Source organism: Zea mays, chromosome 6, assembly GCF_902167145.1.
Source record: "Zea mays cultivar B73 chromosome 6, Zm-B73-REFERENCE-NAM-5.0, whole genome shotgun sequence".
Classification (NCBI taxonomy): domain Eukaryota; kingdom Viridiplantae; phylum Streptophyta; class Magnoliopsida; order Poales; family Poaceae; genus Zea; species Zea mays.
In genome coordinates, this window is record NC_050101.1 from 159473774 (window position 1) to 159487686 (window position 13913).

The 13913-nt window shown below is 47.6% G+C and overlaps 1 protein-coding gene across 1 annotated transcript; it reads right to left on the bottom strand.

Annotated features, from left to right (window-relative positions):
• Positions 1-4183: 4183 nt before the first annotated feature.
• Positions 4184-4603, bottom strand: LOC103631533 (uncharacterized). The gene has a single exon (XM_020540138.1). The coding sequence runs from the start codon at positions 4601-4603 to the stop codon at positions 4184-4186; it is 420 nt and encodes a 139-aa protein (XP_020395727.1).
• Positions 4604-13913: the final 9310 nt, after the last annotated feature.

The window sequence follows — 13913 nt, forward strand, 5'->3', positions numbered from 1 at the left end:
TGATTACATTGTATATCTTGTGGATGACACACCAAGTACCATTGAAGAGGCATATTCCTCTCCTGATGCTGACTTTTGGAAGGAAGCAATAAGGAGTGAGATGGATTCTATTATGTCTAATGCAACTTGGGAGGTAGTTGAGCGTCCTTATGGGTGTAAGCCCATTGGAAGTAAATGGGTGTTCAAGAAAAAACTTAGGCCTGATGGTACTATTGAAAGGTACAAGGCGAGGCTTGTAATTAAAGGCTATTCACAGAAGGAAGGTGAGGATTTCTTTGATACTTATTCACCTGTGGCTCGATTGACCACAATTCGTGTGCTACTTTCTTTGGCTGCCTCTCATGGTCTACTCGTCCATCAAATGGATGTTAAGACATCATTCCTAAATGGAGAGCTAGATGAGGAAATTTATATGGAGCAGCCAGCTGGGTTTGTAGCAAACGGTCAAGAAGGCATGGTGTGTAAATTATTGAAATCTTTATATGGCCTAAAACAAGCACCTAAGCAATGGCATGAAAAGTTCGATAGAACTTTGACATCTGCCGGTTTTGTTGTGAACGAAGCAGACAAGTGTGTATACTATCGGTATGGTGGGGGCGAGGGAGTAATTTTATGCCTATATGTTGATGACATTCTAATCTTGGGGACGAGTCTTGATGTGATTAAAGAGACAAAAGACTTTCTGTCTAATAATTTTGAAATGAAAGATTTGGGAGAAGCTGATGTTATTCTTAACATTAAGCTACTGAGAGAAGGCATTGGTGGGATCACACTTGTGCAATCCCACTATGTGGAAAAGGTTTTGAGTCGCTTTGGTTTTAGCGAATGTGAACCTGCTCCAACGCCTTATGATCCTAGTAAGCTATTAAAGAAAAATCGAAGGATAGCTAGGGATCAATTGAGATATTCCCAAATAATTGGTTCACTCATGTATTTAGCTAGCGCTACGAGGCCTGACATCTCATTTGCTGTGAGCAAACTTAGTCGATTTGTTTCAAATCCGGGAGATGATCACTAGCGTGCTCTTGAGAGAGTTTTGCGCTATCTAAAGGGTACTATGAGTTTAGGCATCCATTATACCGGGTACCCAACAGTGCTGGAGGGTTATTGTGATGCAAACTGGATATCTGATGCTGATGAGATATATGCCACAAGTGGATATGTGTTTTCACTTGGAGGTGGTGCTGTTTCATGGAAGTCTTGCAAGCAGACCATCTTAACGAGGTCGACTATGGAAGCAGAACTCACAGCATTAGATACCGCTTCAGTTGAGGCTGAGTGGCTTCGTGAACTCCTTATGGATTTACCGGTGGTTGAAAAACCTGTGCCGGCTATTTCCATGAACTGTGATAATCAGACTGTGATAATTAAGATAAACAGTTCTAAGGATAATATGAAGTCGACAAGGCACATAAAGAGGCGTTTGAAATCTGTCAGGAAATTGAGAAACTCCGGAGTAATAGCGTTGGATTATGTCCATACGTCTAAAAATCTGGCAGATCAATTTACTAAGGGGCTATCACGTAGTGTGATAGATAGTGCATCAAGTGAGATGGGCATGAGACCCACCTAAAGTTTATCATAGTGGTAACCTGTTCTATGTGATCGGAGATCCCGTGAATTAGAATGGTGAAACAAGCTAGTGGTAGACTGAGAGGAAAGACCCTTAATAAGGCTCATTTCAGATGCATATCTTTCCTTACTGTAAGGTAGGTTGGTGTTTACACCTTAATATGTTCCAAGTGGCTTTGTGAAGCAAAGATGTTGTCCTACAGAACATCTTTAGAGGAACATACCTATATGGGTTAACTGCTAGTCACAGTTTATGAGATCTGGGTGGTTTCTAGATACCCATGAAAGGCTATGGAGTTTGACTTATATGCTCCAACCAGAGGGGATGCGTTCAGCAATCTAGTACTGGTAAAGAGTTTAGATGAAACTCATTCCACGCAAAACTGCCAATTCAAGGCCTAGTCCATTGTGCAGTTGTGGTCAAGTGTAGTCTAAGTTCTAGGTGGATGTTCAACTTAACAGTCTCCATCGAAACACCAGTATATCAAACGTTTGAGATGATGAGAGCCTTTTTGTGTGACTTAGCATTTGGTGGGGATTGTTGGATTAATGTGGGCTTGGCCCAAATTAATATTCAATAATAGTCAATGCTAATGGCCCACTTTAATGCTATGGTGTACTAATTATTTAGTACCATATTGGAAGTTCAAAGGACAAATCAATCAACTTAAATAGGTGGACCATTGGTGCATCTATTGAGAAGTTGAGAAAAGGATGAAGGACTGCCACACGCGCGCGCGCGCCGCCGCCGCCGCCGGCCGGGTCGTGGCCGTGGCCGTGGCTCGTGGCTCGTGGCTCGTGGTAGATCGGACCTTGGTGGCTCGTGGCTCGTGGCTCGTGGTAGATCGGACCTTGGTCCGAATATTCCTTTCAAACGATTGCGCATTTTGCCTGGAGTGATGACCGTCATGATAACCGTCCGTTTCCTGTCTTATGGCTAGTAACGGACGTCAGTTTCCAGCTCTAATGCGCGACCGTTTCTGTCCGTTGTCCTTCTCCCTTCTTCTGACCGCCTATAAGAATGGAGAGGGAGGGCTCTTCCAGTTACGCGAATTATCTCACGCGAATTGCAAACAACACATTCCCGTCCCATCTTCTGCGAGCACAGAGAGTGGGAGAGCAGGCCTCCGAAATCACCGACCGCAGAGATACACTTGCACGGGTGTGCGGGCGATCAGATTTTTGGGGAGCGTCTTCGCGACTGCTCGCGTGATCTGTTTGTCCAGTTGCTTCGTTCGACGTCTTCCCGAGTTGACGCGTGCTGCTGTTCTTCTTCCCGGCGACCGGTGACCGTTCGAGGGACTGCACAGCGTACATCTTCCTGCACCGACTTCGTACGGCTACATCGAACAAACACACGAGATGTCTCGTGTGAATGGAGCCACTGGTGCCTTGAGCATCGGTCCCTCCGCTGGGTACACTCTGTTCTTCGTATTTGTGCATGTTTCATTGCTGTTTACTGCTTATGCGAGTAGTTATACACACATGCACATACATGTCATCACATATATCGCACTGATTTTCTGGATTAAATTAAAACTAAAAATGCCTAACTTTCTAACAGAAAAGAGGACGATAGCGCTCGGCGAAGCGTAAATGGCGATGTGGGAACACAAGTCGCTTGCCTGATCTGCTCGGTTCACAACGGACAACGGCGCTCGTGCTCCTTCACGGCGTGGGGCGAGGTCGTAGAGGCAGAAGTGACGGCATGGAGGCTCGGTGTTTGATTTTATAAACTAAAGGTTAGTTTAATGTCAATTACGAGTATTAAATATATACTACTCTATTAAGACAATAGCTTCAGCGTCCACAACCTGTGCCCTCGCCTGCCCCTGCTTCGCGTTCCCCTCTCCCCGCAGCCACTCCCCTCTCCCCACAGCGATAGGTACTTGGCGCGCAGGAACTTGCCAAGCCCGCCCCACCACGGGCTCCTCGCGTCCAGGAACGAGCTCACCGGCTCTGCCTTCATATCCGTGAAGTTGAAGTCGCGGCGGTGGAGAGGTGAAGCTCGTCCAGGAAGCTGAAGTTGAAGCCGCGGCGGTGGAGAGGTGGAGCTCGTCGAGCGACGCCAGGGTCCGCCCCAGCAGGTGGAGCCGCGCCTCCAGGGCGCGCTCGGCGCGGAGCTCGGCGGTCACGGAGCTCCTGGCGCGCTCGGCCTCGACGTCCCTTGCCCGGAGGTCCGCCGCGACCTCCAGCGTCACCTCCCCCGCACCCGTAGGCTGTCGGACCGCTCCCCCTCCCGCCGCTCGCGTTCTCCGGCCAGACGTACAACGAGGCGGCGGCGTTGCTCGCGTCCATATACCCCTCCGTCTTCCCTGTCGCCAGGGGCGGCGCCGCGCCGCGTCGCCTCCTCGGCCTCGCCTCCGCGCTCGCCGACGACTCGTCCTACTCCGACCTCCTCCCGCCGACCTCCTCCTCACGTCGATGGAGCGGACCGTGCGCGCGCTGGACCGCCAGATCTCGCAGTTCATGGCCATGGACCGACTGATTTGGGCGGACTCCACCGACGCGAACGCGTTCCTGGAGGTGGTCGACGATCTCATCGGCACCGTGCAGGAGCTGGACGCTGCGGGGACCAACCGTGCCCTGCTCGACCGCGCTGACGAACTGCTCAGCCGGTGCATGGCGACGGCGCGTACGCGTTGCACCGGAAGAACCGCTGAGGCGGGGGAGGCGCCGGTGGGACCGCGCCCTCGCCGAGCAGCAGCGGGAGCGCGGCGGAGGGCAGCGTCGAGGGGCTGAGCAGCGCGTCGCGGTTGGGCGAGCTGGAGACGAAGAAGGCGTCGTCTAGGGCCAGCGCGCCCGCGTAGAGCGAGCCCAGGGAGCCCAGCGCGGGCTCACCGCGCTTGGCCAGTGCGCGCGCCGCGAGGCCCGGGGGCACGCGCAGCAGGCCAATCAGGAAGTGCACCGCGTCCTTGCGGGCCTCCGCGTACAGCACGCGCCGCGAACGCCTGTCCACCAGCAGCTTCAGCTGCGGGCCGCTAGCGGCCGACGCCGGTTTCACGTCTGTAGCTGCCGTCATGGACGCCATTGCTATGGCTGGTGCTGGCCTAGCCTGGTCTGCTTGATGTTGAGAGCTGCAGAGCTTTCCTTGTCTTGTACGTGGCCGGGGCCAAGTTACTTATACTGTGCAGTGTGTTTGTCCGTGTCTGGTTGCGAAACTTGCCGCGTCGCCTCCTCGGCCTCGCCTCCGCGCTCGTCGACGACTCGTCCTGCTCCGACCTCCTCCCGTCGTTCCCATTCACCGGCGGCGACACCGCCTTCCTCCTCCATGATCTGTCGACGCCGCCAACTCTGACGCCGCGGATCCCCGGTTTGTCATGCATTTCAGACTCTTCATTCTCCCTGGTTTCACCGTCAGAAGGGAGCTCATCCTCTGCATTGAAAGAATCGTGGGCTATCTCATAGACAGGAGTTGGCACATAATCTCCATCGCTATGTGTTGCTTCCTCGAGTCTTGCACCAAAAGATATATTCCTCTCTGATGGTTGTTCTGATGACTGCTCACCCTTTTTTCTAGGGGAGAACTTGAAAAGCCTTGAACACTTCTGTAACAAAGAAAAACGACCACCTGAATTAACAAGGGTTCCTGTATCTGGAGTTCTGGACCTGATGTATCGGTGGTCAAGGCATGATCATCTCCCTCAACAGCCAAACTTGGATGCTCAATTTCAGCACTCTCTTTAAGCAGCAGAGAATCCAATCCCTCAAAAATAGAAATCCCACAGTTTTTGCACGCCTTGTACTTTTCAAATAGTTCGACGAGTCTGCTCCTGTCCCTGTTATATGCCTCTCGACGTTCCTTCAAACTCTTGCTCAATGAGTGCAGACTCTCAATATCCCTTCTAATATCTGCCTTGTCAGTCTCCATTTTCCTTCTTTCCTCCAACAGTAATTCTCTTTCCATCTGCACCTCCCTTTTCTCCAATAATAACTTCTCAATCTTGGACTCATTCAACTCAATTGCATGTCGGAGTTTATTTTCCACAAAATCTATTCTTATTTAACTCATTTTCCTTTTCTTCCAGTTCCTTCTCCTTCGTGGCTTGTTTTTGCTCCATCTCCATCTCCAATTCATGTTGTTTGAGTTGCAATTTACGTTGAAGATCAGAACGTTCTCCCTTCAGAAATTCATCATTTTCCATTTGCTTGTGCTTCATATCATCACTCAAAGCCTTTTCCTTGCGCTCAAGACTCTCCAGCTGCTGCTTGTATTCTTCATCCATTTTGAGTTTCATATCATTTAACCTTTTTCTTCGTTGTCACGCCACCGTTCTAAATTCATCCTCTCAATGTTCAACCTTTTGTCCTCCTCCACTGATGATGAAGTATATTTTTAGTTAACTAAAAAAAGATAGATGCCATATATTTGGCATTCGATGAAAACTAACTCAATAGCAGATAATAGTAACAGAGGTTAAAGTTTTGGGACACTGAAATGAGAACCGAAAAAGGAAAAGGTGAAATATCCCGGTTCTAAAGACACATATTTCACAACTAATGGTTAATCTAAACCAAACAATACATATAGTGCAAGTTGGTTAAATAAATAAGGAATTAAATTACAAAGTGGCTCACAAAATCAACCATCATAATTAACAATGGTATAGTAACAATGGTGGTCATCATATTCGTTTAATATAATATAGTATAGGTCAGTTCTGTTATTTCTTTCTAATTATCTATATATTTTTTGATTTATCATGCTTCATGCTCTTCTCTTGTTTGGTTTACTCTTATTTGATTTTCTGAAGCATTTGGAGTTGCATTTTCTATAACAACATTTTGTGTTCCGATCAGTGAGATCAGTCATCCTCAATTGTTATATATTATCATTGCATGTTCTGCTAATAAAGAATTAACATGCCTTGTTATGTCATGAATTAATTAATATCACATCACAATTTGACATATGCTTCGATTAGTGGATGTTTAGGGTTTATGATTAAATGGTTGAAAAGTAAGCACATGAATTATATTGAATTAGAATTAAAATTTATATATGCAACAGATTAAGTAATATATAATAATGCCAAACTGATGCGTGGTGGGGGTATTGATTGGGGTATAAAGTTTATACGCATGCGGCCGGTATATAGAGGTTGATACTTTTTTAGATAAAATGGTAGATGGAAGGCTGCTTTTCTGTACGGAGCCCCTGCATCCGTCCAGAATCCTCTCTCACCCCCTTCTCTTCATTCTTCTATTCCGGATCTACCAATCATGATAAAGCTATTTATTCAAATGAGTACTAAAATGAACCCGAACGCCTCTTTTACTACACCGAATTGAAAATGCAAGTTTATCTAACATATTTTCCATAAAAAATGTTTCGATGGAACCGACTGTATTAAACCGTGAAAGAAATGCAGCGGACCCTCGTCTTCGTGCAAAGCTAGATACCAATGTATTGATAAATTTATTTGAATGTTGGCCTGACATGGAGTATAATATTTTAGATTGCAGCCAAGTAAGCTATTACTCCTTTATATTTTTTGTAATCTTTAATTTTGTTCTCTTAAGATATTTGTTTAACTTGCAGATTCTATTGCCCTTTTGTTTCTTGGGTCACTTCAGTTTATATGTATTTAACATGAACACCAGAAGCATCTATATAATGGACTCCATGCCTCTACCATCATGGTTTAAGGGTAACGATCCAAGCATGCATTATATTCACAAAATACATAATATTGCCAATAATATGAATGTTGTCATGGAATTGGCTAATCCTACATGGAAGGACGATATTTATATGTGGCGTCGTGTAGTACCATCACGGGTTCCAAAAACATTAAACTAGTAATTTCTTATACCTTGAAGACAACTAAATAATTTTGGCTATATATACGTAAGAACGAGTTATTTTAATTTGTAGGGATTTATCAGGCTTTCTTGTTATCAACTTTATGCACTCGTGGAATGGTAAAAGGTTACCCTGCATTTCCACTGTGAGTAACTGTGTAGTTCTAATTCTTGGTCAATATCATTTTTCTATAACTAATTGTCTTTACTGAATTTAATGTTGTCTTATATTGAATGTACAGACTTCAAGTGTACTGAGGACCAAATTCTTGGTAGAGTTGATGAAGTACCAGGAGAATGAATGTAATGACAATATTTCAGAAGAAATACAAAAGATTATTAAGCGCATCAGTGTTTAGTTGACTTAGATATATGTGATTTTATTTGCAAATACTCGAGTTTACGATAAAAACAAAGATTCAGAATTTTTGCTCACTTGTTATTCCCGTCCTTTTAGTATGAATTTTAATGTATATTCACGTTTGATTGTAAATTGATTTGTATAATTTATAAGATTGTGATCCATAATATGTGTTACTTGTTTTTATGTAATCATTGTGCATGAATAATTTGCGTGCCGTCGCAAAGAACGGGCACTTGACTAGTAAGGAATTAAATTACAAAGTGGCTCACAAAATCAACCATCATAATTAACAATGGTATAGTAACAATGGTGGTCATCGTATTCGTTTAATATAATATAGTATAGGTCAGTTCTGTTATTTCTTTCTAATTATCTATATATTTTTTGATTTATCATGCTTCATGCTCTTCTCTTGTTTGGTTTACTCTTATTTGATTTACTGAAGCATTTGGAGTTGCATTTTCTATAACAACATTTTGTGTTCCGATCAGTGAGATCAGTCATCCTCAATTGTTATATACTAGTATCTTACTCGCGCCTTGCGCGAGTTTTGTCCAGTCAACAAATTGTCTTATACACATAATACACATAAGAGAAGTAATTTACAGTAGTGGAATAGTTCAGTTAGCAGTGGCGAAATCAGTACTCAGTAGAACCCCCGGTGGCCCTTCCATCGCCCCAAAACGATGTACTTCTAGATCCTCGTACTGATGACCCACACATAACTGGGAGTGATCTGAACCACTAAACTGGACTGATCTGAACCACTAAACTGCAATGTCCCAGAGCAGCTGTGAATACAAGCAAAGAGTTGAGATCCCCTAGAGCTGCAAGTCTGCAACCGCCTGCTTTGAGATCATCTTCATAGTATAACTAACACATCTGGTGGTCTAAATTCTTTTTATATTTAACAATCCCATATGAACTATGTATTTTCAGAATAATTTTGTTTGAACAGCTTCAGAATAAAAAGATAGTGGAACTCAGTTTTTGAGCTACTAATAAATAACTGCATATATTTTGTACAACTAAAAAGCCATGTGTTGAATCTACAACCAGTTTTCTGACACAATAATAAATGAACTCTGTTACCAACAATCTTTACTATGAATACCGAAGTGATGGACACCAGTTCAAGAATGATCAGGTAAACTGCATGTAAGCAAACAGTTTTGGAAGTGTATATTTGCCAAACAATAATTAACTGCCACAAAGAAAATGATAATCATGGTAACAATACTAACAATTCATTTTAAATTCAATATACGATTTTAAATGGCATTAGTAATAGAAAACCACAACTCATTTGATAATATTAAGATCATTGCTACATAAAGTGTTTTAGATTTTATATAGTTTTTTTCCGAGAAGGCATCTAAAGTTGTGTTGTTGCTTTATTAGAAGAGATTGACCCATTTTAAAGGAAAAACCTAGCCCAAAACCCTTTTTAGATTTTATATAGTCATAGGATTTTTGTTTCGAGAACATAGAAACATTTCTACATAACACTTTAATTTATTTCTAGCAGTCATCATTCCTTGATTTAGTGCTAAGCTATAAAAAAGATAAGTTATGATGGAAGTATGAAACGTTTTGCCTTAACAGTGCTGCACAGTTCAATGCTTTTCTAAGACCCATCTAGCAAATTTTTGTATGCACAGTTCTTATACGACAATGAGTATATTCCGTTCAAAAAAATCATTTTTTTTGCAAAAAAGGTAATCCAAAACAGACTTTGAATCATGCCCCATTGAATTCATACATGCGAAACCCTATCGGATTTAGATGCTTATTCTTGTTGGCCGAACGACGTTCTGTACCTGATGCCCACTCGTCACACTTCGCTGAAACAAATTGTGGTTTGTGATGCTCCTGGGCCTCTTCTTGCCAAAACTGCTGAAGGAGTTGGCCCTTAATACATCCTCTTCCTTGGTCCTTCTAATTGGATTGGTGTTCTCAGGAAAATGTCCATTCTGATGCCAATTTTGGGTGATTATTGGATAGGTTGCAACGTTGGACTAGCCTTCTGGGTGGTTAGAAGGGCGTTTCTGAAAGGTGGCAACCAATGTAGATACATTGAAGCTGCTGATATATATGACAATTATGAAATAGAAAATGGTGACGCTATATAAGAGGAACCTGGATAGTATGGCTCTTGAGGGAAGGATCATCGAATGCAGGTTGCTTGGAGATGTGAACATAGTCGATGATATCTCCATCGAGGCTATGGTAACTAATTGTCCAAAAAAATGTTTGTCATTCAGTGGCCAATGTGTCTTAAAGTTTACTGACCTAAAGTGAGTATCATGTAAGTTTAATTCGTGTGTTGTGATTTGTTCCCTCAGAATATTATGTTCTTTAACACCTAAAGTGTTTTAGATTTTATATAGTTTTTCGATAAGATAGCAAAATCTTTGTTATTGTTTTATTAGAAAAGATTGACCCATTTTAAAGGTGAAAATCTTGCCCTAAAACCTTTTTAGATTTTATATAGTGATAGATTTTTTGTTTCGAGAACACATGAACATCTCTACATAACACTGTAATTCACTTCTAATAGTTCTCATTCCTTAATTCAGTGCTAAGCTACCAAAGAATAAGAGATTGACCCATTTTTAGGCGGAAAACCTTGCCCTAAAACGTTTTAGATTTTATATAGTGACAGATTTTCTGTTTTGAGAACACAGGGACATCTCTTCATAAAACTGTAATTTACTTCTAGCAGTCCTCATTCATTAATTCAGTGCTAAACTACCAAAAGATAACTTACGATGGAAGTATGAATTGTTTGCCTAAACACTACTACATAGTTCGATCTTTTTTCCGGACCGAGCTAGCAAATTTTTGGGGCAACAATCTTATGTTCTCAGCATGCGGGGAAATAAATCATGGATAGAATGTGTGATAGACATGTAGTAGTTCTGATTCTGTGAGGATGGTGCAATGCATAGTATTGTAAGTGAGGGGGAGAGGAAAAACTCTGCATACCTAACATGAACATTATGTTGCAAATAAACCCGTGAAGAGGAAGGGCGGAGATATCTCGCATGTTCTGGAAGCTGTCGTCGTTGAATGACAGCGTCACAAATAGCCACTTGGAGACGCCGACACCACCGTGCACAGAGGTGGCGCAGAACGACGCCGCAAGAGCGCCACGTGGGGCCCACACGAAGGCAGTGACAGATGGGGAGGGCAGTCATGAGGAGCCTGTGAGCGACAACGGAGCAGGGGCCGGTGAGCAACAAGCCTGACGCGGTGGCAGGACGAGGAAAAGCGCGAGAGCGAGCGAGATCGCAAGAGAAGACGCGAAGGCGGCGAGACATGTGGTGGCGGGTTGCGTGAGGAGGGCGAGGATGCACAGCATCACATCCTCCGGCCTTTGTGCGTTTTAAACATGTCGGGGACCATAATTAGGGGTACCCCCAAGACTCCTAATCTCAGCTGGTAACCCCCATCAGCACAAAGCTGCAAAGGCCTGATGGGTGCGATTAAGTCAAGGCTCGGTCCACTCAAGGGACACGATCTCGCCTCGCCCGAGCCCAGCCTCGGGCAAGGGCAGCCGACCCCGGAGGATTCACGTCTCGCCTGAGGGCCCCCTCAAGCAACGGACACACCTTCGGCTCGCCCGAGGCCCAGTCTTCACCAAGAAGCAACCTTGGCCGGATCGCTACACCGACCGACCGTATTGCAGAAGCATTTAATGCAAGGATGGCCTGACACCTTATCCTGACACGTGCCCCTCAGTCGATAGAGCCGAAGTGACCGCAGTCACTTCGCCGCTCCACTGACCGGCCTGACAAGAGGACAGCGCCGCCTGCTGTGCCGCTCGACAGAGTGAGGCTGACAGCAGCCAAGTCCGGCTTCGGGCGCCATAGGAAGCTCCGCCTCGCCCGACCCAGGGCTCGGACTCGGCCTTGACCCCGGAAGACGACGAACTCCGCCTTGCCCGACCCAGGGCTCGGACTCGGCCTTGGCCCCGGAAGACGACGAACTCCGCCTCGCCCGACCCCAGGGCTCGGACTCGGCCCCGGCTCCGGAAGACAACGAACTCCGCCTCGCCCGACCCCAGGGCTCGGACTCAGCCTTGGCCTCAGACGATGGTCTCTGCCCCGCCCGACCCGGGGCTCGGACTCGACCTCGACCTCGGAAGACAGACTCGACCTCGACCTCGGAGGAGCCTCCGCCTCGCCCGACCTAGAGCTCGGACCGACCACGACACAGGGGGGGCCATCATTATCCTACCCCTAGCTAGCTCAGGCTATGGGGAACAAGACCGGCGTCCCGTCTGGCTCGCCCCGGTAAACAAATAATGATGGCGCCCCGCGTGCTCCATGACGACGACGACTCTCAGCCCCTTACGGAAGCAAGGAGACGTCAGCAAGAACTCAGCAGCCCCGACAGCTGTCCTTCTGCAAGGCTCCAACGCTCCTCCGACGGCCACGACATCACATGAACAGGGTGCCAAAACCTCTCCGGCTGCCACGACGACATGTACTAAGGGCACTAGCTCCTCTCTGCTAGACACGTTAGCACACTGCTACATCTCCTATTGTACACCTGGGCCCTCTCCTTGCTCCTATAAAAGGAAGGCCCAGGGCACTCGTACGAAAAGGTTGGCGCGCCAGGTAGGGGCCTGCTGCGTGTTGACGAACAGCTTCCCGTCAAGCTCCAGATGGGTAGTCTCCAGCAACCTTTTCAGCCCGGGACGGTGCTCCATTTCGGGAGTCTTGAGTTCATGTCCCTCGACGACAGTTACGACATGATACTCCTTCCCCCGCCGCGCGACAACGACAACGGCGGCCGACAACCCGCCTGCCGGCGGCGGAATCGACGACGTCTTCCCCACGTGGTGGAAGAGCAACATTCGGGTTTGTCCCGTCGCCTCCCCCGCCGACGGAGGAGGAGGCGGGGCAACCAAGGCCAAGCAGGAGGCGGCACCTCGTCGGCTGTCGAGCGAGTCGACGGCGCCGGCGCCCCAACGGGGGACTCGTCGAGCGTCGCCCTCGCGTCTGATACGAAGACGAGCGCCGTTTCCCCGCAACACGCCAACTCCAAGCGGACGGACGACGCAAGCACGCTCGCAAAGGACTTGCTGGGCGTCACCCTCGTACCTGAGACGACGGTGCAGTCTGCCCCTGACGTGACTTCGTCACCGCCCGTCGACCAAGAGGTACCGACCGATTCCCATCTTGTGCCTTTTGGATTCAGCCTCGACCCACCAAGCGACTTCGCTTTGGTGGACGCTTTCATAGAGGCGTGTCCAAACCCTCCGGGGTACGGTATGCGGTCAACCTGGGACCGGCTGACAGCCGTCTCGACCTACGGGCCCTTGGGTTCCGAGGAAGATGACGAGCCTGACTTTTGTTGGGATTTCTCCGGACATGGTAACCCCAGTGCCATGCGGGACTTCATGACCGCATGCGACTACTGCCTTTCCGATTGTTCCGACGGTAGCCGCAGCTTCGGCGACGAGGACTGCGGCTCAAGTCGTGAATGTTTCCACGTCGATCTAGGGGGTCCCAGCGAAGGCAACCATCTTGGTATACCAGAAAACGGTGATCCCCCTAGGCCTGCGCCTCGCGTTGACATGCTTCGGTAGCTAGCCGTGGTCCCAGTCCCTGCGGGGGGTCAGGACTCACAGCTCGAGCAAATCCGCGAGATGCAGGCCAGGCTCGACGAGGGAGCAGGAACACTTGAGTCGTTCCACCGGGACATCGGGCAGGAATGGGCAGGCCAACCTCCGGCCGGAGAAGCGCGCCATCTACCCCAGGGCATCCAGCACCGCATCGCCGACGATGTCAGGGCAAGGCCGCCACTGGCTTCCAGTGGGGTCGGCCAGAACCTAACTGTAGCGGCAATACTTCTCCGCGCGATGCCGGAGCCATCAACCACCGAAGGGCGGCGTATCCAGGGAGAGCTCAAGAATCTCCTGGAGGATGCCACGGTCCAACGGGCCGAAAGCTCTGCCTCCCGAAGGCAGGGATACCCCTCAGAGCATCGCGCCGCGACTTCCCGATTCATGCGGGAAGCCTCGGTCCACACCGGGCGCACGCGCAACACAGCGCCTGCGGCCCCGGGTCGCCTCGGCAATGAGCACCATCACCGCAACCGTCGAGCCCACCTCGACGAGAAGGTGCGCCGAGGCTACCACCCCAGGCGTGGGGGACGCTAC